The sequence below is a fragment of the Strix uralensis genome, chromosome 15 (assembly GCF_047716275.1).
Source record: "Strix uralensis isolate ZFMK-TIS-50842 chromosome 15, bStrUra1, whole genome shotgun sequence".
NCBI lineage: Eukaryota > Metazoa > Chordata > Aves > Strigiformes > Strigidae > Strix > Strix uralensis.
This window is the reverse complement of record NC_133986.1, coordinates 12,878,583-12,906,065: the sequence shown is the minus strand read 5'-3', so window position 1 is coordinate 12,906,065 and position 27,483 is coordinate 12,878,583. Positions and strand designations below refer to the sequence as shown.

At 53.3% G+C, this 27,483-nt stretch overlaps 3 protein-coding genes across 11 annotated transcripts in view; 2 read left to right on the top strand and 1 right to left on the bottom strand.

Annotated features, from left to right (window-relative positions):
- Nucleotides 1-14,403, top strand: part of PTDSS2 (phosphatidylserine synthase 2) — a 42,724-nt gene extending 28,321 nt beyond the window's left edge. For all 5 annotated transcript variants that reach the window (XM_074885050.1, XM_074885052.1, XM_074885054.1 and 2 more), the window contains 6 exons: nucleotides 1,123-1,236; nucleotides 2,737-2,855; nucleotides 3,530-3,644; nucleotides 5,745-5,890; nucleotides 10,918-11,103; nucleotides 11,936-14,403. In XM_074885050.1, coding sequence (XP_074741151.1) covers nucleotides 1,123-1,236; nucleotides 2,737-2,855; nucleotides 3,530-3,644; nucleotides 5,745-5,890; nucleotides 10,918-11,103; nucleotides 11,936-12,080 — 825 coding nt within the window. In that variant the 3' untranslated portion in view covers nucleotides 12,081-14,403. The remainder of the gene's footprint in view (nucleotides 1-1,122; nucleotides 1,237-2,736; nucleotides 2,856-3,529; nucleotides 3,645-5,744; nucleotides 5,891-10,917; nucleotides 11,104-11,935) is intronic.
- Nucleotides 14,404-16,289: 1,886 nt separating this feature from the next.
- Nucleotides 16,290-27,090, top strand: SYT12 (synaptotagmin 12). 5 transcript variants are annotated; one of them, XM_074885055.1, is made up of 8 exons: nucleotides 16,290-16,388; nucleotides 20,340-20,404; nucleotides 21,894-22,087; nucleotides 22,414-22,806; nucleotides 24,975-25,190; nucleotides 25,267-25,387; nucleotides 25,618-25,751; nucleotides 26,385-27,090. In XM_074885055.1, the coding sequence occupies exons 2-8, from the start codon at nucleotides 20,368-20,370 to the stop codon at nucleotides 26,556-26,558; spliced, it is 1,269 nt and encodes a 422-aa protein (XP_074741156.1). In that variant the 5' UTR covers nucleotides 16,290-16,388; nucleotides 20,340-20,367; the 3' UTR covers nucleotides 26,559-27,090. The 5 variants fall into 5 exon arrangements, with proteins under 5 accessions (XP_074741156.1, XP_074741159.1, XP_074741160.1 ...); XM_074885058.1 differs by lacking the exon at nucleotides 16,290-16,388 and adding an exon at nucleotides 16,410-16,431; XM_074885059.1 differs by lacking the exon at nucleotides 16,290-16,388 and adding an exon at nucleotides 17,159-17,440.
- Nucleotides 25,635-27,483, bottom strand: part of IGHMBP2 (immunoglobulin mu DNA binding protein 2) — a 44,116-nt gene continuing 42,267 nt past the window's right edge. The window contains exon 17 of the mRNA XM_074885048.1: nucleotides 25,635-25,763. The gene's annotated coding sequence lies outside the window, so the exon portion shown is untranslated. The remainder of the gene's footprint in view (nucleotides 25,764-27,483) is intronic.

The following is a 27,483-nucleotide window of genomic DNA, read 5'->3' as shown; positions in this document are numbered from 1 at the left end:
GCCTCACTCATCAGAAGTTACTGTGGGCCTCCCCATTTGCTTTGGAGTCACACATTGTCAGACTGATGTGTGGTAATTCATACCTTATATTTTTCCATCTTCTGGCTGAGGCACTCAGCACCGCGCTGCTGAGCTACGTTTGCTTCTGCAGCATCAGGACGAGCACGTTTGGGGTTGCCACCTTCCATCTGGGCACCCTGCTGAGGATACAGCAGACCAGATACACAGGCTCCTTCTGCTCTTATCCACTTAAAAATAGGAAATGAAGTGTTACCACAAATTTCTTCCCTTGTTTTGACAGAAGACTGAGATGATATGTATGTTCTAGGACAGCAGCTCAGCTGAATCCTTACGCTGAATGTGGAAGATGCTGCTGCTGCTCCTCATCACTCACCCTGGCAAGATGCTACCTGGTAGAAAGTAGACCCAGGTGTCCCAGCAGAGTCAGGGCTGAGGTTTAGTGCAGGAGACTTTTTTAAAGTTTGCATTAAACAGGCTCTGAAAAGCCTTTTTTGAGCAGCATTAGAAGAATGCCACCTCTGGTGGTTTAACACCCAGTAATTCCATTCGTTTAACTTCCTTCTGAATCCCACCTTGCCTGCCTTTATTCTTTCGTGCAATGGTATTAATGTCATCATCTGGCTCTTCAGTGTCTGCCTTGTCTGTGGTGCTGCATACTTGATAGGCTGAGAGGCCTGTGAGCATTTGGCTTTACTAGACTATCACATGATAAAAATAGGATTGTCATGAGTTTCCTGATCCTTCTCTGGATACTAGAGACAAGATATTCCACTGTAGAAATAACTGGTAAACAAAGCACACCATGTGTGTCCTCTGTGTTCACAGTCCAGAAAGATTAATCTCATATTCCTTAAGTGATCAGTTTTGAAATTAGGGAAAAAAAAAGTAATAATTTTTCCATACACTGTTGCAAAACTGTACATCTGAGCAATGTCTCTGCAGTATTTATGGAGTTCTCCTTTGTTATAGATTTCTGAAGGGCATTAGTGTAGGTGCTGTCTGGTTCTGCTCAGTCTCGTGTGCAATTACTCATTTTTGTAACTTAGTATGTTGTGCAACCACTGTGGATATTGGAAAGACTTGTTTTCTCCCTTTATACAGACATTGATGATTCGAGACTGGTGGATGTGTATGATCATCAGTGTGATGTTTGAGTTTCTGGAGTACAGTCTGGAACACCAGCTGCCAAACTTCAGTGAATGCTGGTGGGATCATGTATGTACTGCACAGATCACGACGTGTTTGTCTAAATGGAAGTACAGATTTTTACAGGGAGGGGTAGGAAGTGGTGAGAACTACATTATATTGTGTGCATGTGGCCCAAGATGTGTGTGACTGCTGCAGCTCAGGAGCATTGGTGCTTCTCCCTGTTGAGTTTACAATATGTTTGTCACTGTTTGTATAATTTTGTGGGTTTTCAAAGGTTAAATATTTGTTTTGGTTCATTTCACACCAGAGGAAGAATCTAAAGTTTTCCCTGAACATTTTCAAATATTTGTTGATGCTACAAACCATAAAATCTGAAATTAAGAGAAAGAAAAAACTTTGTATATAAAGTTTCAGATGGTCATTTTTCTTGCCTGTTTAAAAAAACCCAACCAAAAACACAGACTCAGGGCAATTTGTGTCCAGCTCTTCCTTCTGTGCAAACCTATCTTCACTGTTTTCTGAAAAAGTAAATATTACTGTGTTTAGAATTTCTGGTGTGGTTTATAAAAAGGTTTTAAAAGCTGAATGTTTGGCCTTACTGAAAAGCTTTATGGTCTTTGCACGTGATAGTCTGTGTAACCATTCTTGTCATTCTTGTATTTTAATACTGCTTGTGTGTATTTTTTCAAGCCAGAGGGACTACTGTGATCGTTTCTCTTGGAAAAAACAAGCTCTATAGCTTAAAGTTACACACTTCTTTTTTTTTTTTTTTTTTTGTTTTCCTATGAAATGTAAATTGGTTACCAGAGTCATCAAAATTATCTATGTTCAAGGCGCACAGCTATGGTTCTTATGTTATTTCGGCTTGGTTTTATTCTTACAGTACGAGCTCTTTCCCAAGCTTGTAATGATGTGCTACATGGTTGTATTTATAAAAGTACATGCATTATGTATAAAGACATCAAGCAAAGCTATTCTGCCTTCAGAAAAACTTCTTATGAAATTAACACTCTGCTGGTTTGAATGCAGAGGACAACCAACTTTTTTTCAGCTCAAGAGCTCCATCTCCAGAATTAACGCTTGGCAATAAGACAGAGCAGGGGGAGAAATCACTTGTTTAATTTCACATCCTGAGCCTGGAGATCAGTCATTTCTTCAGGAGGCAGTCTGAAGCTTAAAGAGTAGGCTAAGTTATTGGGCATAGTAAAATCCAGTCCGTAGGAACATGTTCAGATATATATATTTTTTTTTTTTTTTTTGGTGTGTTTCTAAAGTTGTCACTGAACAGAGTGGAGTTGAGCTGGTAGTAAGTAGGGAGAAGTCTGTTCTGTAGCAGAATGAAAACAGCAGAAGAGAATCTGCAGCCATCATCTGCAGAACGCTTTTGCTTTATCTGAGTAGGCTTGGGCTGGGATTTCCTCCTGACACTTTGGGCACCTCTTCTCTGGGGACGTTCAGTCCTTGTGACCGAGAGTGTGTCTGTGTGTGTGTGCATGCCTGTAGTATCCTCCCTTTTACAAGCTGTAGTGGTTCTTCTCCAGCAGCGCTGTGTTTTTCTCCTTTCAGTGGATAATGGATGTGATCTTATGTAATGGATTAGGAATTTACTGTGGGATGAAGACGCTGTCTTGGCTTTCTTTGAAAACATACAAATGGCAAGGACTTTGGAACATTCCTACGTACAAGTAAGTTGGTGTAGAAAGTAACTTCGCAAGCAGTAGCACAGCGCAAAGTTTGGGCCCCTGTGAAAGATTGTGGTTGTTGCAGGGTTGTTCTGTTTGGGTTCGTGTGAATTAAATTCATGTGTGTTTAGATGACTCAAGTATCTGGTAACTTATTACTGCAGGGAAGCTTGTTTAGGAGAGTTCTATTTAACTTGCGAATGAGATTGTTAAAAATATACCTGTCTGTCATGAGCTTATTTAATGAAATTGCTAAAGGAGATGCAGGAATCCAGGTCAGGACCATACTCTTCCATTCACAGTGAGGATCTGTTTGGTCCTTGTGCAAATAATCCATTCCCTAGTAAGCACAACTCCATAGTAATTGGGACACTTAAAATTTAATAACACCCTTGTAGTCTTGCACCGGCGATGAACTGTCCTTTCCTGTCGTGTGTCTTTGCTTAGCAAAGCAGAGCTGAGGGGCTGCTTGCTGCAGTGGTGTAGTATATTAAACTTTAAAATGATAGTCCAAATAACAGGCTTCTCTAACACAGAATGTTAATCTCATGAAGTAGTAATTTTTATGGAGTAAATGGAGGCATTTTGCATATGTGAATTGGTGTCTCAAATGGAAATGTTAGTAGATGTCTCTTATGTGCTGTTTCTTAACATTGTGTTCTGCTTTTTTTTTTCAGAGGAAAAATGAAGAGAATTGTCTTCCAGTTCACCCCGTATAGCTGGGTGAAGTTTGAGTGGAAGCCAGCATCCAGCTTACGCAGATGGCTAGCAGTTTGTGGCATAATCTTTGTAGTAAGGAAACTTCTCTGGTTTTTCTTTATCAATTGATTGAATGTTTTGTAACACTCAAGCAACTGTACAGACAGTAACTTAGGCTGGAACTCTGAGCTGGTGACGTTTCTTTAGTCAGGGCTGGAAGAGATGACTTCCAAACCCTGCAGCAGAGGTGTCTGTTCCCATCTCTCTGGTACAGGTTACAGATTCATTGCATAAGTATTTGTTCTTGCTTGCTGAACGATGTTGATTAGCAATATAAACTAGGAGCTACGCATAATTCAGCAAGTAACTGCTGCTACCAAAACCATTGGCTTTGGCTGAAAGTGGCTTTTTCCTGTCCTGAGCAGCTACGTGCCACCTTACCGTTGGAAAGGGCTGCACCCAGAGCTTTCTGTGTGCTAGCTCTGAGCAGCGTGGCTCCTGGAGCACACCGGTTTGCTTCGGATGATATTTTTATGCAAACTTAAATAATTTGGTTATCCTAGATACGTATGTGATGGTGTTAACAGTATCCAGCTTGGCCAGTTCAGGTGACGAGGCTCCCCCACTTAGACAAAAGAGAAAGTTGGCCTCTCCGCTGGTGACAACAAACTGACAGTGTGCCTCCCTGATCCGGCCTTGGTCCAGCCAGCTGGGTGGCTGAACTGTTGTGGGCATCTTGCATTCACAACTTCCATTTCACAGACACGAGTATCACACACGTGACACTGATACGGAGGGGAAATGTGGCAGTTTAAGTGCTTTTTCCCCACTCCTGCCTCCTGTCAGCTGGGGGGCTTGGCCTTTGTGTTAGCCATGGGCTGTCACTTGGCTCTGTTCTGAGCAACTCAGGCTTCAATTCGGCAACTGTGAAGATTAACTAAAAAAAACCTCGTGACACTTCTAGTGATTCCAGAGGCAACGGGCACTAACCAGTTTCTGTATGACCGCTGTGGTACAGGATATAACTCTGTGGTTTTTAAGTTGCTAGAACAGCACAGATTTAAGTATCTTGAAATATGTGGAATAGGAAATCTGGTGGCTTATTGCGGGGTCTGCCCTGTGCAGTTCCCTGCTGGGTGGGACACAGCAGTCAGCTTGGCAAGCCACCCCCCCTCGATAACATCTCACTTCATGCCGATGCCGAGCTGCAGACCTGGGTGTGATCGGGTAAGCAGGCAGCAGCACTGGCAGCGAGGGCCAGGCAGCTGGCAGGCTCAGGCCCTTAAATACAAGTTCATGTCCCCTGATTTCCGCTACAGAAAACATTTGCCAAGTTCACACGGCACAGCAGAGGTGCTGAGGTTCCCAGAGCTTATGGGAGAAGTAAAGTAACTGTGCCTCCATCAACAAAATGCAGGTTCCTCCGAACGGTTCCTCTGTGTGTACTCACAACTTTGCACCCTGAAGAAATCGGGTTTTAGGTGCTGGAGCAGATTTTGCAACTGAGAGATGCCACTGAATTTATACTAGTCTTTGGAACAATAACGTTTCTTTTAGCAAAGCCTAGCTTCAGCTGACAGTTTCTAAGCAGCTTCAGGTATTGGCTCACTCCTTTGGATTAAACAGTGCTTAATGCCATTTGTTATCACTGATTTTGAAGTGAGAAACTTGTGTCTGCTCGCTCACTTAATCACACTGCCAGGGCAGCTCACTTGGGAACATCTTTCTATAAATGTATAACCAGTTCTCCTGAGTTGGCTTTGGCAGTGACGTTTGCACAACTGTAAAATAAATGAAACAGAAAAACCCCAGGATGTGCTGCTCATGTCTCTTGTTATTTTGGGGTTCCCTTAGTCAGATTTTAAATGACAGTGAAAGGACAAGTTGTTGCTTTTAGGATTTGTTATTGGTAGTTCTGTGGGTACTTCAAACTCTTGATAAACTTGTTCAAAATTAGAGGCCGTGCTTGTCCAGGTTTCTGTCGTGGTTTTTTTTTAATACCTCTTCCAACACACAGAAAACTTTTAAAAACTGTTCTTGGTCATTATTGCAACTGATGGTGCGCTCAGTAATACGGAGTAGGACTTTGTGGCGTTAGAGACATGATGGGGGGAGTCATGCAGGGAGAGAGGGAGATTCCAGGCTTCGTTCAGTGAAGTCTTCTGCATGTAATTAAAATGTCCTTTTTCTCAGTTTTTATTGGCAGAGCTGAACACATTTTACTTGAAGTTTGTCCTTTGGATGCCACCAGAACACTACTTGGTCCTGTTACGACTTGTCTTTTTTGTCAATGTGGGAGGTGTGGCTATGAGGGAGATCTACGACTTCATGGACGACCCGTAAGCCAGTCCTCTTGTGTATATACCATGTCAAGCTTCACTTGCTTTATTTTGAATTTGCTCCGGCTTGTTGGCATCCATCTCAGGGCGATAGCTCAGCTTGTTGGGGACAAAAGGCCTAATCCCAAAGCATCTGCTTTGTGTTCTTTTGTTTTGGAGGTGAAATTCTGACTACATCTGGTTAGAGAACAGCTGCTGTTAAGGGCATTCTGTGTGCACTGTTTTTAACCTCAGTTTTTAATAAATGATAGCTCTTTTGAGAATGGAACGTGTAAATTAGCTGGAGTGCCACTGGCTCGTGGGCAGAGGAGTACTGAACTTCGCTTTCAGATTGATAGCCAGGAACAACAGTCCTTGGATGCACCTTCTAAGGACAACAGGGCCCAAACTGCAAAAATGTTTCTTAAAAGCGCTTCTTTTCTTGAGCTGTCTTCCAGCTGGTCCCTGGTCCTCTGCAGCTCTCGTGGCCTCCTCTTGCAGATCAGAGCACCCTTCATAGCAAAGTGTATTGAAGGCGAGGTGCACCCGTACACAACAGTGCATGTACTTTCAGACTGTTCCTACTTACGCATCATATTTGTCCTTGCTGCTTTTGTTTCTGCAGACCATGTAAGACCTGAGAAAGCTTTGTTCTCAAAATCACGTTTTCTTTTAAGTTTTAGTAGTAATGTCACAAATTGCCTGAGCCCACATCTTAAGTCTAAGACAACGTCTGGCTTCAAGGATGTTCATTGTCTGTCGCTCACCAACGCAAAAGTGTCTGTGTTCAGAATTTAGGGTTCCACCATTCTCTGAAGATCAGTTTCCCTTGCAAGGCTTTGACTCCTAGAGCTGGGAAGAAGGGCCAGCCCACATTGCTTAGTCGGATTTCAGGACATTCAGCAGTGGCAGGCTGCCCCTGCCTTTGGTGTCGGACCTACTGGTTGGGACGTGCCTCCAACTCCAAGGTAAGAAGAGGTCTCTGCCTCTCGCTGGTCAGCTCCTCTCCTTAGCGCCATTCACAATCTTCTGGTCCTTGTGTTTGGGTTGGAAAAACTCCTCTGCGCCCTGTTCAATCACATGGCATAACATTGAAATCGGGAGAACCATCAGTCACCAGTGCCTCATTGCTGACTCGGTTTGCCATTCCTTCCGTGAGCTGGAGCAGTTCATCCAGCCAGCAGAGACTCATCCCGACCCGCATGTCTTCATCACTGCCACCACCACCGGCTCTTCTGGCTCTCCTGGTGGGTGAGGGGACTGCCCCCCTTGCTTCCGAGGCTCTCGGCTCTGCTTGATGCACCTCAGAGCTGACCTCATCAGACTGTTCATGCCGCGGGGCAGAGCCTAGCGTCTGGTCCTACTCGCTGACTTCTCTGCGAAGGCTTTTGCAAACAGACTTCAAATCCTTTGTGCGTTTCAGATCATCCAAGCAGAGATAATCTACCCCTGTTTTACCAACTGAACTGGGTGTGTTTGCACTTGCACAGCATTTTGAACCAAGGAACCTGTTGTGTTGTAGGGAGAAGCTGCTGGGCAAGAGCAGGCTGAACCAGAGGCTTCCGGCTGACAGCACTTGAGAAACCTTCCTGACCTTTTCCTTTTGGGAACACACTCAGCTTCTTAGTGGACAAAGGTTGGAATATTCCATTGACCTTCCCTGTCAGAAACATGGGTTGTTGCCTTGGCTGGCAGTGACGGGATTGTCTGAGATAAGCTGATTAGATCTCTTCAGCTAACCTTGCAGAATGTAGTCTAGAAAGCAGTGAAGTTCAAATATGAAGACTTTCTTTTTCTCATTCAGGATTATTAGTATCTGCAGACAGTTCTAGGGCATTGCTTTCAGGAACTTGCTCTGAGCGTGGTGACAATGAAATACCTAGAATTGAAGTAGTTCAAGAGGAGGGGTCGTTCTTGAAGCTGTTCTCCAGCTCTTGCCCACCACGCTCCTCCTGGGATCGACATGCTGCCTCCTGAGTTTGGGAAATACTCCTGACCAGAAGTGTCGTGATGTCAGAGTCTGTAGCATTTCACCTTGTTGTATCTTCCTGGTTTCTAGTCTTAAGTCTCTTCTAAGGAGTCTGCATTGAGGCCATGAATTTTAATCTTATTCATCAAATAACAAAAGGACTTTTCTTTAAAATCTTTCATGAGTAAAAGGGCAGGAAACCAACTTCCCTCCGCAGCTTTAGGTTCTGCAGAGCTCTTCTGTTGGGGTTGCCTTCAATTCTTTTGTCAGCGTGCTGTCATAAGGTAGTGAAAGAAGACGATGGCAAATGAGGAGGCAGATCAGCAAAGCAGAAAGCTGACCTAGTCATCTGAACAGCTTGAGTCCACAGCGAGACACTTGCTGTTTCGTTTTCTCTCTCTCTCTCTCTGTGTTAAGGCTGGTTTCTGCCCTTTTAATCTGCCATAGCAAATGAACCACCTGGAGCAGTTTCTGAAGTCCTTTCATATGAGTTGGCCGAGGCGGGATGCTGTTTAAAATGGAATCACTCATCCCATCTGCGTCAGCAAGAACCTACACTTGATTTACCGCATCATATTTTTTTCCCCATATATTTGAACGATTTTGTGCAGCTTGAACTTATATATTGTGTCAAACATGACTCTCTGGCCTCGTGTTTAAGAAACTGTGTGTTTTGTGTGCTTGACTTGCAATGACCGCCCTGGATTCAGGAGAGGGAAGAGAAGCTCTGTCTGCTCTCTGTGCTTAGATCCTTCCCAGATAGTGAGAATCCAGGGGGATGCAGTGGAGCAGGTGTGGCTGGGCAATGGGAAAAGGCCGGCTGAAGGAAGGCCGCTCTCCCCAGCGCAGCTGCCTGCATCTGATGAGAAGAGGGGAAGAGAAACTGGGAGCCAATGTGTAGCTGCAGCTCGCTCTGCCCCAGCATGGCGGGAGGTGCTCGTGGAACCAGGCAGGGTCCAGCTGGAGGCGGCGGGAGGGCTCGTTTCTCTGCCTGGCAGAGCAGCCACTCCAAGGAAATCCTAATCAAAGGTTTGTTAGGTGGCTTCTTTTTCGTCCACTGCATGGTGAAATCAGCAAGGAAGTATATCCCAGAGAGCTTGAGTATCACAGCGTCGCTAGGCCGGTGCCTCAGCCCGACAGGAGCCGCCTGCCGCAGGAGCCAGAGGCCAGACCAGCATTTCCCACTGCTGCAGAGGCCGTGTGAGGTGTCCGGCCCTCCCTTCCAGCCCTGCGGGGGTTTGTCACATCACTTCGCTCCCCATTTCCTCTGTCCTGCCCCAGTAGTGCTGCCGCTTTACACCCAGTTCTCCCTGGGGCTGTTTCACTTCCATCTTAAGCTGTGGTAGGAATGGAATAACACAGCTGGGCTAAGGAGGAGGGACCTGGCAGGAAAATGGTCTTGGGAATACACTGTGATTGAGGGAGAGGGCAAGGCCCTCTGCAGAATAGATGCTCCCTCTGATTGAAGCAGAGACATGTAGAACAAGGGCAGAATAAGGAATAATAGAAGGCAAGAACAGCCACCTCGTAAGTTCAGTTGGTGGCGCTTCTGTTTGCGTGGTTCATCTCAGGCCTCTTCAGAGACGTTGTAATCAGTTAAGGGCTAACGGGAAAGTGCACCGAAGTGCTTTGTGTGTTTTTTAAATAAAAGACACCATCCAAAGGCTGTTGGGAAAAGTTAGTTGTGTGTGCTTGCTGGTGAAACAGCTGGTGATTGGGGTGGTTGAGGGTATTGCTTTTCTCAGGTTCAGTCTTTCTTGATTCAAAGCAGTTGGATTTCAGGAAACATTTAATTAAATCATGACTTTGGAGAAAGAAAAAAAAAAAAGGAAAAAATGTGCAACTTCTAGTAGCTTTCTCTTGATTCTTTCCTCTAATGGGAATAAAATTCCATTTTAGATTCAGAAGATGGGTGGTGGAAGAACAAAAATTTAGTCTACCAAGCGGGAAGTGATGTCCTTGACTCTGCTGTTGGATAGCAGGTGTGCACGCAGCCGTGGTGCTGCAGTGGGCAGTTCAGTGCAATCCAGTGCATTAAAAAAAGGGCTTGTTCTGTTGCCCAAACAGAACCCCACTGGGTTACTGACACATGAATCGTCTGGTCTGTCAGGTCAGTAAGCCGTAAAAAGGTCCAGTTAGAAATGATGTGGACGGAGCAGGTCGAGGAGCGGAGGCTCTGGCTGGTTTAGCACAAGCAGCTGAGCAGGTTTCGAGCCGAAAGCTGTTCCTGTGAGGGTGATGAGGTTTCCTGACAGCAGCTGTAGGTATTTTGGGGTGTTAGATTTCCCATGCAGGACTAGGTGACCCAAAAGATGGTGTTTCCAATCTCTCCTCCTGCAAGTAGAGCCTCTGGATAGATGGCTTGATTCCACTGCAGTTTAATTTCTAGCATTACTGATTGATGAGCCCTTCACTAGACTTGTACACAGCACTGCACTTCTCATTGACTTGTCTGGTACTGCTTAAAAACAAACCCTGGGGATTAAATATTAATCATGTATTTGCCCCAAGGTTGTGTTGTCCTAGAAGTGAAACGCCGTCCTTGTGTCTTCCAGTATCTTGCCTGTTTGTTATTGAACGTTCTTCTTTCAAAATCCGTTCAGAGATCATTAGTGACAGCTCATTGAATACCTTTTTGGGAAGAGAGCGGGTTGCAGAATGCAATTATACGGGAGGTAACTATCATCACGGCAGTGTGACTTGATGTTTGCAGAGGAAATCTGGGAGTAGAGCTCCTGTTTCATCCTGTACCCTGAACCTCAGCTGTTGGTTTATGTGGATTTACCGATACCCTGAAAATGGGGATACTTCCTTGCATCACATGATGATGAAGTTTAACTTCCCACGTTTTCAGAGCTTCTGAGAGGAAACTTAAGTAACATCAACAGGAAAGTTGTCAGCCTGCATAGCCTTAGTACGTGTGTAATCCAGACTAGGCTTTTAGAATTGTACAAAGCTGAACGAAATCATTACCCCAGCTGTCTTTTTATGAATATTTCTCTGAATTTTATAGCAATAGCTATAATTTCTCTTAATTTTATAGCAATAGCTTTGTTTTACCTGTGCATTTATTTTGCAGGAAGTTCTATAAGAAGTTGGGTCAGCAGGCGTGGCTGGTTGCTGCTATTACTGCCACGGAGTTTCTGATCGTCGTGAAGTATGATCCCTACACGCTCACGCTTTCTCTTCCTTTCTACATCACCCAGTGCTGGATCTTGGGGATTATACTCGTGCTCACCTGGACAGCCTGGCGTTTCTTCATTCGGTAAGCGGGGTTTGAGGTGCTGTGGTCAGGCCTAGCCCGGGTCTGGGGGGAGTTGCTCTGGACATCTGATCAACAGCGCGTCTTCAGACATGTGCTGTCATCAGCCTTCAGCGCCTCCTGAAGATAGAGCACAGCCCTCGGATGGCTGTAGCTGCAGTGGTTTGCTCTAAGAATTATTAAATAAACAGGGAGTTTTCTGTGCGTGATCCTGGCAGTTTTCTTTCTGGATCAGCTGTGGTCTTTGTGGGACTATCACGTTAGTGTCGCTGCAGGAACAGGTGAACAGTGAAGTGCCTGACTCCACCTTGTCTTCTGGGTGAGTGGTGATGGCAGACGAGATCAGCGTTTTGTTCTTCCTGTGCTCCGAGTGAGACAAGACTGAGACGCCTTGCAGCTTCATTGCAGGAACGGTCTGCTGTGCTGGTGTTGTCCGAGCCGCCCCAGCGCCAGCGACAAGTCAGCCAAGTTAAATGCGCTCGGTTTGGATGCTGCTGCTCTGTAAAAGTAAATGAAAAGCAGCTGCACAAGGCTGAAAGAATGACACTGATCTGTAGAGGAGGCCCCGTGCAGCAGCAGTGGCTGCTCTTACTGGGCACACCGTTGTGTTACGCTTGTGGAAGAGCTGGTAACAGCCACACTGCTGGCAAGAAACACAAATTTCAAGTGAATCAGCGCCATCAGCAATTCTAGAAATGTGCAGCCAAAAGACTCAAGTGGGTTAAGTTATCCCAAGGGCGCTTGCATCCAGGACAGACTTGCCTTCTTGTCTTTATTGTATATTGGAATTGTTGCTTCACATCACTGGTTCACGTCTGTTTGGTTTTCTTTCTAGTGACATCACTTTGCGGTATAAGGAGATAAGGCGACAGCAGCAAGAGCACAAATACGAAAAGGACAAATGCTTGAGCAATGGTGATGGACTCTCGTCAATACTGGATGAACAAAATGGGAACAAACTAAGGGAGAGGAAACTTTGAGCAACAGACAAAGGGCTAAAAGGAACTCGTAGTGCTCAAGTTGGCCTGGACAGTTTCAACCTTATCCTACCTAACTTGTAATTTTCATTGTTAGCTTTCCAACGTGTGAAAATCCTCTCGAGGGGAAGATGTCACTTTGACACACACACCCTTTCTCCTCATGTACACCTAGTCAGAGTCGGAGAAAGTCTGTGTAGAGGGAAGTCAGAACCAACACCGTTGCGACGCGACGGGATCTTCATTCAGGCGTGTTGTATGTCTTCCTTGAAACCAGGGTTTGGAGACAAGGGGCTTTCAAACAAAGCGCAAAGGGAATCTAGCTGATCTATTCCCAGTAAACTGTGAGATTCTGATTTTGACGTTTGGGCATTAGGAACACTTGTTTTGGAGTGTACAGATACCAGACACAGGAAAGGAATTATTTTTTTTTTTCTGCTGAAACTACCTTGAGCTGTGGAGTAAGATTGTGTAAAGTGTTCAGCCACCAACTGACAGAACTGCAGCGAGATAAACAGATAAAATGAAACTTGTGAACAAGTTGCGCAACTTGCACAGAATGTAATACAGTACACTACTGTTACAGCCCCTGTAGTACGGGGGTTATTGCCTTTCTCTAAACTGACTTTCCACATCCTGGAATAGCCTACAATAGTTTTATGTTGTATCACAGCTCTAGGGAGACAGACAACTTCTCCTTAGTTCTCTTTTTTTTAAAAAAAAAAATTTCTTTTAGTCTTAGTCATCTCTTAAATGTAAGGGAAGGGTAAATAAGAAAGGTCAACCTGCCTTTCCTTCGCTTCATGGAGTAAAATGTATCGCAAGCAGAAAGCTGGGAGTTACTCCGTCAGTCTTAAGTTATTTGCCTTATTGTCAGCTCTTTTAGTTTGCTTACCAAGAGGGTTTCGTTCTCGGTGTCTGCTGCAGGGGCAGGTCAGGTTCTGCCACCCCCAGAGCTGCCCCGTTCCTGCCGAGGTACCTCCAGGCTGAGCGATCTCCCGTGTCCAGCTGGAAGAGGCTTGTCCGCAGCCCCACACCCGAGAGCTGCCGGCGTGCGCCAGCCCCGCAGAGAGCGCAGCGAGGCAGCGCGTGGCCTCCCCAGCGCTGCGCGGCCGCGGGGGTCTGCAGGCCAGGCCAGGCAGCGGTATTGCTGGTGACTCAGCATCTAGGAAAAGAAACTGGAAACCTGGGCTGCTTTTTCTTTTTCTTTGGGGTCATTATTTCAAAATGTTAAGTGCTACACTAAGCATCAGTTTTGTAACCTCTGCTCTAAGGCTTTGCGTTGGCGTCTGAGGCACTGACGTAACTGTAACCGTGTCACTCTTTAAATACTGTGATCTAATCTGGCTGTTAAGGGATATTTTTCAGGGAGGTGTTTATCCAGAAGAAAGTGACATAAACACCCCCGGTAAAATTTCAAGAGTGCAACCCCAAACTTTTTAAGTGGCAGGAGACTTGCAGAGCTGCTAACTAGCAAACATCCGCATTTTTGATCTGTTTTGGTCTTGTGTGGGAATGACAACCAAAACCTGCATTTCTCCCGTGTGTACAGTGACCCAGGTACTTTCCACCCCGAACGACTGGGCACTGCCTTCAGTTAATGGAGCGGTTTGGTTGCATCTGGAGAGCTCAACAAATGAAGGAGAGGCGGTGGGCCGGGGGCTGCCCCAGCTGCTGGCAGAGGCGGAGGAGGGTGACCAGTACAGGAGGTCGTGTCAGGCTTCTCTTGAGTCGCTCAGCGGCTGCTCAGAAATGATCCTGTGGTGCTTCCGTGAGGTAGTGAAGAATATCTGGCTGTGTAACTAGGTGCTGATGGTTTGAAAACGGGCAGAGAGTGCGGAGTCGAGCGAGTATTTATTTCTATGCCTTCCCAGCCAGAGGCGTTCTAGTTCCAGCTCCAACTGTTCCCCGACTGTTTGGTAGCTCGTACCAGTGTGTTGTGCTTGTGTGGTCCCGGCTGAGCGAGACTCAGGTCAGGCTCTCTCCATTCTCCTCGTGCTGATGAACGCTGGCCCCCCTTGATCTCTTTGCCTACGACCTCCCGGGTCTGTCTCGTGGTTCGGGTAGTGGCAGGCACCCCCGGGAGGGACCTTCCTTCTCCCCTCCCCGCCAAAGACCCCCCGAGGTACATTTGAAACAACTGGTGAGGAATAGCGAGTGCTCGAGGTGTTCTGCATCTGTCCCCTGGTAACGGCTCTGGAGCTTTGACCTAATACATAAACCACTGACTTGTTTGTCTACACCCATCTCAACAGCTTTTATGGTTAGTCTGGATAACCGAACCGGTGTAATAAAGCGATGTTTGCTGGTGTGTTCTTTGGTACAATGTGTGCCTGCTCCTGGTTTCTCTCTCTGTTGCCTCGCAAGTGCGAGTTGCTCTGAATTCTCTCCCGCAGAAGGGCTGTCGGCTGCCTCAGCGCTCTCCCTAACGGATGCTGGGCCCTCACCTAACGAACTTGTCCAGATTTTCAGAGAAAGGGGTGTTAGAGGCCCTTGCTCTGCTGGTGTAATTCAGAAGCGCTCTCTGCCCGCTGTGAGTGGACTCGGGCTGTGCACAACCTGTGGGGTAACATCGTGGTCCAGCGCTTCCCTCTGAGCGGTGCCCGCTGTCGCAGCTGGGCTCTGATCGTTGGGATCTTGCCTGGTGTTGGGAATCCTTTTGTGGCTGTCTCTGGGGGAAGTTCTCCGAAGCAGCCTCCTGTGGAGAAGATGAAAGGACAGCTGGTAAGCCGCACTTTGGGGTGGCATAAAATGAGACCACCCCTGTGGGGATGAAGGAGGCGGCGCTCTCCCACCTCTCTACACATCTGTACCCCGCTGGGCGTTTTCTTTACTTGCTTCCTTTGTCAGGAAAGGGCTCAGATGCCTCCGTGCGGGTGTGCCCGGGTACTGGGACTGAGACTGGCCAAAGGTGAGTTGCTGGCGTTAAAAGGGAGGATGCGGGAGGGTTGTGGGTGCAAATGTGCTCGGCTGACGCTGGGGGTGACGTTTTTCTTGCAGGGGGTTTGAGGCAAACTCACGGGGGATTTGGCACCAGGGGATTTGGTAGTTTTGGTGTCCCTCAAGGCCACTTGTGGGGCTGTTGTGTTTGTTAGATGGGTTTCAGGGGGTGGCTCCGGGTTGTTAATACCTGGGTAGCTGGTTCCTCGGTGACCACAGCCGCGGGGCTGGAGAGCAGAGGGGCTGCCCACTGCGCGGGCTCACGGCGAAGGTCTGCTACCTTGGGCGGGCAGAAAATGGCTCTGATTATCACCGATTTGTGGGTGCCTCTCGCTGCCCTTTCCCCCGTCGCTGTTCCAGCTGCCTGTCCTGCTGGGAGGAGGCAGCAGTAGCAGCCAGGGATGCAGAAGGTTCCTTTGCTGCTTTCCCCCCCACCCCGTGACTCTTTGGTCCTGCCGCTGCCGTAAAGGGCCTGTATGATGCTTTTGGAATCATCAGTTTCCTCCTGGCTGGGGGCATGTGGGCTTTTGCCCCCACAAAATTGCGATTATTTTGTTTTCACCCAGCCACGTGGAGTGAATCTTTTGCTGTTTGAAATGACTCCTTGATCTCCTGGAACGGTGGTCAGGTGGCTGAAAACAGGGAGCGGGGGGAAGAGAGAAGAAGGGGAAGGGGGGGGAAGAGAGAAGAAGGGGAAGGGGGGGGCATCTCCATCCCCGGGCAGGAGAGCGCGTGTAGGGGAAGTGTGGCGGATGGTCGCCTTTGCCGCGGGCACGGAGCGTTCGCGGGGGGGGTGTGTGTGTGTGGTGTTGACGAACAGGCAGGGCTGGGGGGGTCCTGACGAACAGGCAGCGCTCGGACCTTGCGGCGGGAGACCCCCCGGTACGGCCGGGACCCCACATGTCCCCGCACCCCGGCTGGGGGGGGTTGGGGGGGGGGCAGAGGCTGGCGCTGCCCGTCCCGGCCCTGCCGCAGAGCGGAGCAGCGCGGCCGCGGATCTGCCTTATTGGGGGGGGGGGGGAACCGGAGGGGACGCAGGTCCCGATGGGGGAAACACTAATGCGGGGCCGTGGGGAGAGGGGGCGGGGGAAGCTGCGGGGGAGAGGCCCCGGGGGGGCGGTGGGAGGTGGGATTTGGGGCGGCCCCCCCTGGAGCCGCCGGAGCTCGGCCTGGGGGACCCCAACTCCGCGGAAGGGGTGGGGGGGACAGAGGGGGCCGTCCCTGGTTCACCCCAGCGAAGGGGGGGGGTGGGGGGCGGAGCCGGGCCGCCCCCCCCCATGTGGAGGCCCCGCCCGCAGTCCCCGCTCCGGCGGCCGCGGCCCCCCCCGCCGCCATCGGCCAGAAAATGCATCTTTTTCCCCCAAAGGAGCGGTGAGTCGGAGCCCGCGGAGCTCCCCGGCTGCCAGCGCGTAGGGTGGGCGGCTCTGCCCGGGGCAGGGGGGCTGGGGACAAGGTGGGGGGGGGGGGTCGTGGTCCAGCCCCGGGGATGCGACACGGGTGACAGCGTGGGGGGTGCGCAGGGGGGATGCAGGGGTTTGCCTGGTGTGCCCAGGGCTGCCCGCACCCAGCGTGGGGGGCGTGTGGGGGGGTGGCAGCGTCCCTTCTCGCTCCTGGGTGGGTTTTGGGGTTTGGGGATTATTTTTTTTTTTACGGTAACTTCCCAAGGAAAGTTGCCAGCCTGCGGAGCTGGGCGCTGAGAGCCTGGGAGGCAAACCGAGGCGAGAGACCTCCGCACCGCCCCCCCGGGCCCCCCCAGGTCTGCAGGCTGCCCTCGCCCCGCTGCCCCGGGGGGAGCAGAGCAGCTTCTCGGCAGCCCCGGGGCAGAGGAGCAGCGGCCGCCGCGTCCCTCCGGCAGCCCCGGCCGGGAGAAACCGGGTGGGAAACGCTTCCCAGAGCCGCCTTGTTCGGTGCTGCGGGGGGGGGGGGGGGGGGCGGCCGCTTCTCCTCCCCGGCTTTGCTAGGGGGGTCGGGCTGGGTGAGAGCAAAACCTTCAGCAGGGTCTGGCCCGCTGGGAGGGCGCAGAGACCGCCCAACTCATTGCACTGGTGAGCGGGAGGTGCAGCCCGCAGCCCCCCCTCGGTCGGCGCTGGGAAGCGGAGCCTGGCAGCCGGCCCCAGGCCCGCAGTGGAGCCCCCCCAGCCTGTCCCCCATCGCTGCCGGGGGCTCTTCGGAGCCGGGGGCCGTCCCCGCTGACCCCAGAACCCGCGGGGAGCTCTGGGGAGCGCGGGGCCGGATCCCCGAGACTCCCCACCCGGGTTAGCTCGGGAACTGCTGCATTTCTCTCCCCTCTCGGGGACGGCCGGGGAGCAGCCGCGCTGCTGCTGCTCAGCGAATGCCGGAGACCGCCAGGAGGGTCCCCGCTCTTCTACGTGGAGCCCCAAAGATATTTTTTTCCTGCCCACGGTGATTTTTTACCTGCCCAGGTAAAATACAGCAATAGGCCTTGGGAAGGATCCAGGCTTCAGGCGCTTGCGAAGCCGGCGCTTGCCGTGCCGAGCCCCGTGGCCGTGGGAGGCGCAGGGTGGTGCAGGGTCCCCGTCTTTGGGTGTAAATCAGGTGGGATTGGTGCCTGGCTTGTTCCCGAGGTGTAGGTCTGCCGGGACAGCGGCTGCTTCGTCTCTGCGGCTCCAGTGGTGGGATGGGGAGGGCAAGAGGCGAGTGAGTCTGGGGTCGAGCATGAACGAGGGGCAGAGCCCGAATCTTTGTGTTTTGTCGAGTTTTGGACGTGGGTTTTGGGGTGTTTTTTTGACAAACTTGATGTTACTTTTCTGCCTTGCGGCTCGAGGCCAGACCGGGCTTCCCCCACGGGCAGGAGAGGGACGGAGGGTGGAAAAACCTTGCCCAGAGCCCGGGGTGGGTGGGTGGGTGCGAGCGGTGGGGCCGGTGCTGGAGGAGAGGAGGGGTGCTGCTGGAGGGCCCAGCTCAGCAGTGAGATGAGTTTAGCCCGGTCTCAGGTGCCCGGTGAAACCAGGCGGTGGTGTCTGGGTTAGGGCAAGAAGGAAAGGGTGAACTGGGAGATCGCTGCTGTGCTTTACAACTCAGATTGGGACGTTTGGGGGCTGCAGTGTGCTCGGGGGGGGGGGTGTCTGCATGGCGTGGGGCCGTACCCGTGTCGGTCCAGGTGCTCTGGGACCAGCAACTGGGGTTTTCTGTGTGAGCTGTTTCGGGCCCCGGTCCGTCACGGTGCCAAAACACCCCCCTAAGCCTGAGGGGACGCCCCCCCCTTTTCCAGAGGGGACACGTGGCTTCGTTGCTGTTTCTCTCCCCGCATCGAGACATTTTATCACCCCCCAAGCAGGAAAAGGTGTCCCGAGCTCTGCAGCAGCTCGCCAGGAAAACGAAGCTGCCCCGTCCCTCATCAGAGGGAAAGAGCAGCCGTCCCTGTGTCGCTCCCTGTCGGAGTGCGGTGCCTGTCCCCTCCCAATCCCTTAAATTTGATTTCCCAGGAGGGGATTTGAAAGGCAGGTCGGGGGGACGACAGAGCATCTGGTGAAACACTCACAGGGAAGAGCTTAGTTAACATAAAATGCAATAAATCCCTTCCCCGAGCGCCCTGAACCTTCGTTTGTTCGCTCAGGAAAGGCTGATATTGTTTTGCTAATAGGGAAATGCCACCTAATTGAATTTCTGAGCCAAACGCTGCAGTCAGTTTGTGTCTCTGGGTGATGCCTTGGAAATCTGCTCAAGTTGCTGCTTAGAGCTCATTAGAAAGGGATGTTTTGGGGGAAAAAGCTTTGGAAGAAATGGAAAATTGTAAAGAAATGGAGGGTTTTTAAAAGGGAAGTTTGTCCTTCGGCAGAGAAAGTTGGTCCTGAAAACTTCTGGATTTTCATATTCAAAAAAGCCACCAGGAAACATCGGAAGAAATGGAGCCTCTTAGGCACGACAGTTTTTCAGGACATAAAAAGAGGCTATTTTGGGTAAATCTCCATCGTGTTGCGCTATTAAGATGTTGGTGCGGATTTCCAGCATTAAACAGCAAAGTGTCCCTTAAGCTGAGCTTAGTCTGTATATGACCTGAGTTTAGCCCGTTCTCAGCAAAGATATTACCGAGTGTTTATCCACTGCACACAGAGGTTTATGCCTGAGGAGGGAGGTTGGAGGAGGAGATGGGCACCTTCTGGCCCTGTCCCAGCCTTGCTGGCGGTTTGGGTTAGCGACTCGATTATGTTTAGAAACCCCCCTCCTCCTGCTGTTGTCCCGAGGGTGGCCCTTGCAGTGGGGTCCGCCGGCCGGGTCAGGCCAGTGTGGGTGATATTTTACGCTATAACGCATGGCAGTTTCCACCTTGAGCTGTTAAAATCCAAGCCTGGATGGTCTGGGGGGGTTGATCACCCCCATGGTGCCTGAACCTGTGGGTGTCCGAAGCGAGCTGGAAGGTGGCACCCAAATACCGAGTGACCCCCCACCCAAGGGCGATCCGGCTCTTCCTCCGTGTGCCGGGTGGGTCCAGGGCCGTGTGAGTTGTGGAGAGGGTTTGGGGGGCTCCGGGGAGGGGAGATTTGAAGTGCGGGGCTGAAGATGGGGTTGGGCCTCAGAGGTTGTGGTCTGCGGTCTGTGGTCCGTGGCCCCCCGGCAGGGAGCAAGGGGAGCTGGCGCAGTTCATGATGGATTCGCTTGCTGGGAGCTCGTGGGGTTTCCCAAACCCCCTTTGCGCAGCAGGAAACACCCTGGCGTGGGCAAATCCCCTTCGGCATCGCGCGGTGCCTTTGCTGGGACTGCTTGGGCCAGCAGCCACTGCACGCTTAGGATGGATCTTGCGTAGAGCTCGCCTGGGAAAACCCCTTTGGGGAGGAAGGCGATCGAGCTTCCCCGCTGCAGGAATCGATTCCCGGGGAGCGGCATCATCTGAACCCTGTGGCCGCCCAGAGCTGGGGCTGCTCTTCTTGCTCGCGGCCGCGGCACGGCCGCAGACGCAGCGCGGCCGCTCGGCTGAGGCAGCTGTGGAAGGCAGAGGCAAGATTGAAGCTGGAAAAGAGGTTAGAAAAGCAGCGAGGGGCTTAAAGGGCTCCCGGAGGGGAGACGTCCACGCAAAGAGCAATTGCAAATGTCACCCGTTGAGTTCTCCCGAGGTAAATCCTGCGGCTCTGCGTCTCGGCGTGGCTGCTCTCCTGCTTCCCGTGGGGTTTTCAGCCCCTTTAGCTCCTCTGTTAGTGCCTGAGGTGCTTCAGCGCACGTTTGTTCTGTGCCTGGAAGAGGAGCCAAGCCCAGGAGCGATGGAGGGGGAGCAGCTAGTTAGCATCCCTGCTAAAAAAAATAATGGAAAGACAGCTATTTTAAAATTTTTCTTCCCTCTCCTAACTGACTGTCTCGGCATTGCAGGCTGTCCCGCTAGCGGGGAGCGTTGGCCATGGACAACGGGCACGTCAGCAGGTACCGCTCAAGCGGTGAGTACTGAGCCAGCCCTGGGGAGGGGCTCTGGGGGCAGAGCTGCCCGGGGCTTGTTCGCTGAGCTGCTCTCGGGAGGGATCGCTGATCCTCGCTGCCTTCGGCAGGAGGAACCCCCCGTGGCACTTGCGCACGGGTTTTTAGTTTCCTCATACAAGGGTACGACCCTCTAAAGCCCCGAGCCTTCCATCGGTAGCCACTCACCCTGGAAAATGGGTGGGTGTGAGTAGGAAGTGGGTTTCTAGCTCAGCTGGGCTTTGTACCTGGGGTTATTCAGAAACAGGAGCCAGTAAAGGGTTATTTTTCCCCAGTTTTACCCCACTGCTGCAGCAGGAGTGTGTGAGCTCCACGGAGCTCGATGGCACCAAAGACCTCGCTGCACAGGAGCGCCCTAGAAAGCTGCAGCGTTTCCCCCAGCATCCTTCACCGGGGATGCGGGGGAGAAGTCACGGCTCTTTGCGGAGCCGAAGGGGCTGGGGTGGGGCTGGAGGGAGCAGGACCTGGCTCCTACCCCGAGGCATTACCCCCACCCCCACCCCGAGATCCCTCTGGGCTGCTTGTGGCCCTCTGGAGGGGTCCGAATTGGGCGGTTTGGGTGTGAATAGTGGGTTCCCTTCGCTGGCTCCTGCCGAGGAGGCTGGGGGGAGCAGCAGCGTGTCCCCTCGCCCTGGTGTGCTGTGGGAGGCAGCTGCCCTGGGCTTTTTCTGGCTCTGAAGCTGCTGCTGAAGGAGGGAGCGCCACGGTGTGACGCGGGAGGACTCCCCGGCAGAGCGCTGTAATGAGAAAGCTGCTTTTTTTTTTTTTTTTTTTTTGCTTCCCCTTTTTTTGTGTTACACTGAGTGATTGGTGTTGGTTCAGTCGCTGGTGTGATGGAGGCTGGTGCAATGCAGCAACAACTGCTCAGTGTACCATCGCGGGGCTGCCGTGTCCTCCCCGCTTTGCAGCCACAAGCCCGGCCTTTCTCCTGCCTGGGTCACAGCAGCAGCAGTTGTGGGGTTTTTCCCCTGTTTCCAAAAGCTTTTCGTTTGCTTTTTTTTTCCCCCCCCCTATTTCTGGATTTTCTTGGCATCCCCAGCCCGTGGGAAACCCGGCAGCAGCGAGGGTTTCCCTGCGGTGGAAGGGGCGATGCAGGCATGTGCTGAGCACCTCTGTGAGCGGGACGGATCCACAGCTGGTGAGGGGCGCCCCCAGCACCCCGGGGCGATGCAGCAATTCTCTGATTCTCCTTGTTTGCTGGGGAATGGGGCAGAAATCCACGTGCCCTTCGCCTCCCAGGAAAGCAAAGCGCCAGCACTGTGGTTTCTTGGCTTGCAAAGCTGCTGCCTGATGCCATTTGCAACACGCCCAAGTGGGACCCTGCGGTTTATCCCCCCACCCGCTCGGCCGATCCCATCCTCACAGCTTAGAGCTGAGTTTCTGGCATGGAAGCAGCTGAGGATGAAGCCTCTGCCCTGGGGCCGGCTCACGGTGCCTCTTGTCCCCCCGCAGTCGCCACGAGTCCGCCGCGGTGGGAGATCGGCATCTACGCCACCGGCGCCTTGGTGCTGCTGGGGGTGGCTGCCATCAACCTCTGGAAGCTCTGGCGCTCCGGCAGCTACCCGGCACCTTCCCCCTTCCCCAACTACGACTACCGGTACCTGGAGCAGAAGTACGGGGCGGCGTATTCTGACGTCAAACACAAGGTAAAAGGGTGGGAAGTTTGGCTCGCCTCCTTTCCCTTTGCAACACGCAAAGCTGCTGGAGGGGCAGAAATACCAGCGGTGACCCCTCGGGGCGGGGGGGGAGCTGTGGGCAGTGGCCTGGTGCTGCTGGAGAGCTCGGGGGGATCGGCGCGGAGCTGCTCAGTGCGGCCTGGGAGCTGCAGGAGGTGCAGGGCTGCTGCCACGGCAGCTTGAGGCCAGGCAGGGGCTGTAAGGCATCCAAAAAGGTGCCGGTGAATCCCAGCTGTCCCCGGCTCCGGGTGAACGGATGGGATTGCATCGCCTAGTTTTCCTTTCCCTGTTTGCAGCGAGGGATGGCCCCGGGCTCGCAGAGAGCACTGGATAAGACCTCACCCCCCCGCAAGACCAGCCTGCGGGCGGACGACACCTTCGAGAGCATTAACGAGCTGGGGAGCCTGGAGCTGATGAGCAAAGACCTGGGCCTGGCCCCCTACGGCCCCTTGAAGAAATCCATCTCGGCCGACTCCCTCAGCTCCATCTCCTCCATCGGAAACAACTTTGGGCAGGATTTCACGGTGGGGCAGGTGGAGGTGTCCATGGAGTACGACGGGAAGGCGGCCACCTTGCACGTGATGCTGCTGCAGGGCAAGGACCTGCTGGAGAAGGAGGACGCTCGCTTCGAGTCCTGCTTCATGCGCATCAGCCTGCTCCCGGCCGAGCAGATCGTTGGCATCTCCCGGGTGAGCCGTGAGCCGCTCTTTGCACGAGAACCCCGTGGGGACGTGGCATTGCTCGCTGGGTGCCCGCTGCAGCCTTTGCTTTTGGGTCGCAGCATCCCTTGGCCAAACTCCCCAAGGCAGCGACAGGGCCTTGGCAGGAGGGAGCTCCGGACGCGCTGGGGCTGGGGGCATTGGCATGGGATTTTTGGAGCTCTGCTCGGAGGGGTTCAGCATTCCGTGGTATAGGGGGGTCCCGGGTGGGTTTGTGCATCAGAGACCCGTCAGAGGCAGAAATTTCTCCCTCTTGACTGGGATGTGTGATGACTTTGTCTGTGAGCCTGGCTTGCAGTGCGTTTTTCTGCTCAACCTTCCCTGCTCCGGGGGCCGGGGATGCTGCGGAAGGTGGAGGACGCAGCGTGGGGTGGGATCTGGGAAGAGGCGGCGTTTGGGGCTCATCCTGCCACGTCCCCACACGCTCGCTTTGCCCTAACGACGCCCAAGCGTGGTGCCCTGCCGCCACCCCTCCGCTCCGCGGCAGCCGTGACGCTTTCCCTCCCCGCGCGGGACGCGGCGGCCGAAGGTCTGGGTGGCTGCACCAGCAGGGCCAGAACCAGGGGTGGATTTGGGGCAAAACCTCCTTTTCGAAGTGCCTAAAAGCTGCTCTTAGAAAGCAGGAGCCTCAGTTTTCTTTCAGCAGCTGCTTTTTGCGAAGCTCAGGGTCAGCCAGTTTGATTTGATCAGGATATTCCAGAAAGGTGCAGAAAGCTTCATCCCGCTATGGAAGCCTTGCCGCGGGGGGGGGGAGGTACCGATCCAGAGAGCACAAAACCACTGCCTTGAAAATATTTCTACAGTGCCCTTTTAAGACCATTTCTCCATCCGCAGATCAGGCTCTTTATTTATGCTCTGGAGATATTTATTATTTAGCATCATTATTTATAATTCACCAGCGCTATTTACCCTCTTTTGCTGTCCTGAGACAAGTCATAAAGACACATTTGGTTCTTTTCCTTTAATGCTTTACAGTACTTATGGCTTTTGGTGGGTTTTTTTTTTAAATAGCAGCTAAGATTTCTGTTGTACCTTTCATCCAGAGATCCCAAAATATATTGTCGGCTGCAGCCAGGCAGCCATCAGGGCCAGAAAGCAGCTGTAAATCTGCTTTCCTATAGAAGCGTGTTGACCCCCCCTGGGCCACCAGAGGTCGGTGGGAGGTCGGTGGTATCGGGTGGGAGCACATGGGCCCGCTGGGTGAGCGAGGGGATGGGAGGTGCCACCTCACAGCTGCTTCGTGCCCTTCATCCCCAGGATGGAGCACAGCTTGGAGAAGAGTCTCTGGGATGAGATGAACCATCTCCCAGGGCTGCATGGGCATCTGGGGGTGCAGCGCAGTGGGGTGAGGGCTGAGCCCCCCGATCCCGCAGCGGGATCCCTCTTCCAGCACCACAGCTGGCTCTGGTGGGCAGCGGGAGCTGGGGGCTCCACCCCACGCCGTCAGGGCTGCGGGTTCCCATCCCTCGGGAGCACCAGGCCTCCCTCCGGCACAACCCCCCCATCTGTGCCGGGTACCTTGGGTGCCAAAAGAAACAGGGCTGGTGTAGGAGGAAAAAAGTCTTTAAGTGATGATTTCAGAGCAGGTTCCCCCCTGCCAGTGCTTTGGGAGCAGGTAGTGACCAGCACCCTGCAGGATGGGGCCCAGGGAGCTGCTGCTGCATTTGCTCCAAGGGATGTGACAGAGACAACGTCTGGCAGAAAGCGTCGTCCCCATTTGGCACATTTGGGGGTTGCAAAGCCCGTTGGCTCTGCCTCGGAGAGGGGCTGGGGGTTGCACCCCCTCGGCTAAATCCTGTAGCTGGGAGTGGCCAAGTCAGCCACGCCGCCGAGCTCGCAGGGCTCTTGCATCTGAGAGCACCAGACTGACCTTAAATGTTTAATTAAAAGAATTAATGGGCAACACGGCAGGTCACAGCCCCTATTTTCTATCCCAGTCGCTGAGCAGCTGCTGCAGTCAGGTGGGAAATAACCTCTGTCCCCGTCGAGGCTGGGACCCCCCAGTCCTTTGGGCTGGCGGATGCCCTGCCCTCGCCGCTCCTCACCATTCCCACGAGAGAAAGGGGGGCGATGTGGGATGTGGCCCCAAAACCTGGTGGGTATCAAGGCAATTTCCACCCCCGTCTCCACCGTGGCAGATTCAGCGGAGCGCCTACGCTGTGGCCTTCGACGAGCGCTTCTCCATCCCGCTGGACCCGGCAGCGCTGGAGGAGAACAGCCTCCGCTTCTCTGTCTTTGGCATCGACGAGGACGAGAGGAACGTCAGCACCGGCGTGGCCGAGCTCAAGCTCTCCGACCTGGACCTGGCCGCGCGTCCCTTCAACGCTTGGCTCTACCTGCAGGACATGAACAAGGTGAGCGGGGCGGGGGAGTCCGTCTCCCACCCAGGGTTTTTTTGGGGGGGGGTTGATGGGCCGTTGTATCCCACAGGCGGTGGACACGGTGGGGGAGATCCTGCTCTCCCTGAGCTACCTGCCCACGGCCGAGCGCCTGACGGTGGTGGTGGTCAAGGCCAAGAACCTTGTGTGGACCAACGGCAAAGGGACTGCAGGTGAGCAGGGGGTGTGGCTGGGCGCGGGGGTCCCTGGGCCTCCTGCGGGCTGGAGGGGCCTTTCTCCCAGTTCATCCCACCGCGCCACGCGGGTGTTTACTGGAGCGGGTCCCGCTGAGGCTGGACCCGACTGGGAAGGCCAGCCAGGGTCGGCTTGCCCCGCTTTCTCCCTGCCGCAGGGGACACACACGGCTGACCCCGGGGCTTTTCTCTCCCCCTGCCCCGAGCAGATCCCTTCGTCAAGGTGTACCTGCTGCAGGACGGGAGGAAGATCAGCAAGAAGAAGACAGCGGTGAAGCGGGATGACACCAACCCCGTCTTCAATGAGGCCATGATCTTCTCGGTGCCAGCCATCGTGCTCCAGGTGGGTCCCAGCCTGGGGGGAAGATGGTGGTGGGGGCGGCACATCCCTTCGCTCCTCGGTCCCCAAATCCCTGTGCTGGGGGGCTGGTAGGAGCTGTGGTGTGGGGATGTACGTCTAGGGTTTGGGGGGACGTATGCGTGGCGGGGGGGCACGGATGGGGTATGGCTGTTGGGAGGAGCATGTACGGGTGGGTGGGGGGATGTAGGGGGATGTAGATGTGTAGGGTGTGGTTGTGTATGCGGACGGGTGCGGAGGGGTTTGGGGGATGTGGAGAAAGTAGGGAGTGGTGTCAGTATGGTGGGGGCATGGGAGGATGTATATACGTATATACACACATACAGGGTGTGGCTGTGTCTGGGGAGGAGCATATAGGGTTGGCAAGTGGGGGGGTGGGTACGAATGGGGGGTGTAGAGGGACATGTATATATGGGGCACGTACATATGTTTTGGTGGGCACATATTTATGGGGTGGGGGATATAGGGGACGTTACGTACGGGTGAGGACTGGGGGTGCGTTTGTGTGCACAAGTCTGGTCAGGGAGGGTGTGGGGGTACGTATTTGGGGGGGGCAGCGCTACCAGTGCAGCGACCGCCCGGTGCCAGGCCCTTGTGACAGCCTCACGCTCCCCCCAGGACCTGTCCCTGCGGGTGACGGTGGCCGAGTGTGGCGAGGACGGCCATGCTGACAACACAGGCCATGTCCTCATCGGCCCGGCGGCCAGTGGGATGGGCATCACGCACTGGAACCAGATGCTGGCCACGCTGAGGAAGCCTGTCTCCATGTGGCACCCGCTCCGGCGGAACTAGGATGCTGCCGGGGCGGGGGGGGGCTGTCGTGCCCCCGCAGCCCCGCGCCCCAACACCGGCTCTGCGGGTGGAGGGGGGGCTCTGCCCGGCCGGGGGATGCCGAGACATGGTGTTGGCAGCTGGGCAGGGACCGGGCGGCACCGAGGCAGAGCTGCCAGCGCTCCTCGGGCGGGACAACTCGCCGCCGAAATACTCGGAGGACGGAGCAACTTGGCGGCTGCGTCTCCCCCCGTCTGCATCACCCCCGCATGCGCTGGGGGCTGCCGACAGACCTGCCATGAAAGGAGCCCTCCCTTCAACTGGACCAAAACCACCAACAACCTCCCCAAAGCGCTGCCCGGCCGCCAGCTGGGCTCCCAAGCATCCCCCGTGCTCCCCGGCGGCCCCCTGGAATCGGTGGTGCCCTTGAATGTGGGCCCCAAGGGCTCCTGGGGAGGGGGTGGATTTCTTTGGAAGGTGGTTTTTGGTCAAATGGGGGGGAAAGTGGGGAGGGGGTTGATAAAGTGCCGGCCCAGTGTGGTTTCTCTTGGTGTATGTGGTTTTTCTGTTGGTTTTTGGAGGGATTTGGGTGAGCTGCACCAGGGCTGAAACATTTCCAGTGAGAATGGAAAAAGGGACAAAGAACAGCGGAAAAAGTGATTGTTGTTGTATCATAGAATCACAGACTGGTTTGGGCTGGAAGGGACCTTAAAGTCCATCCAGTGCCACCCCCTGCCCCATGCAGGGACACCTTCCACTAGCCCAGGTTGCCCAAAGCCCCATCCAACCTGGCCTTGAACCCTTCCAGGGAGGGGGCAGCCACAGCTTCTCTGGGCAACCTGTGCCAGGGCCTCACCACCCTCACAGGGAAGAATTTCTTCCTTAAATCTCATCTAAATCTCCCCTCTGGCAGTTTAAAACCGTCACCCCTCGTCCTATCCCTCCC

Excerpts from the sequence above, each read along its gene's own strand:
- SYT12 (XM_074885055.1), top strand. The coding sequence starts at position 20,368 with ATGGACAACGGGCACGTCAGCAGGTACCGCTCAAGCG. Across the intron at positions 22,088-22,413 it reads ATTCTGACGTCAAACACAAG|CGAGGGATGGCCCCGGGCTC; the intron begins GTAAAAGGGTGG and ends CCCTGTTTGCAG. Across the intron at positions 22,807-24,974 it reads AGATCGTTGGCATCTCCCGG|ATTCAGCGGAGCGCCTACGC; the intron begins GTGAGCCGTGAG and ends CCACCGTGGCAG.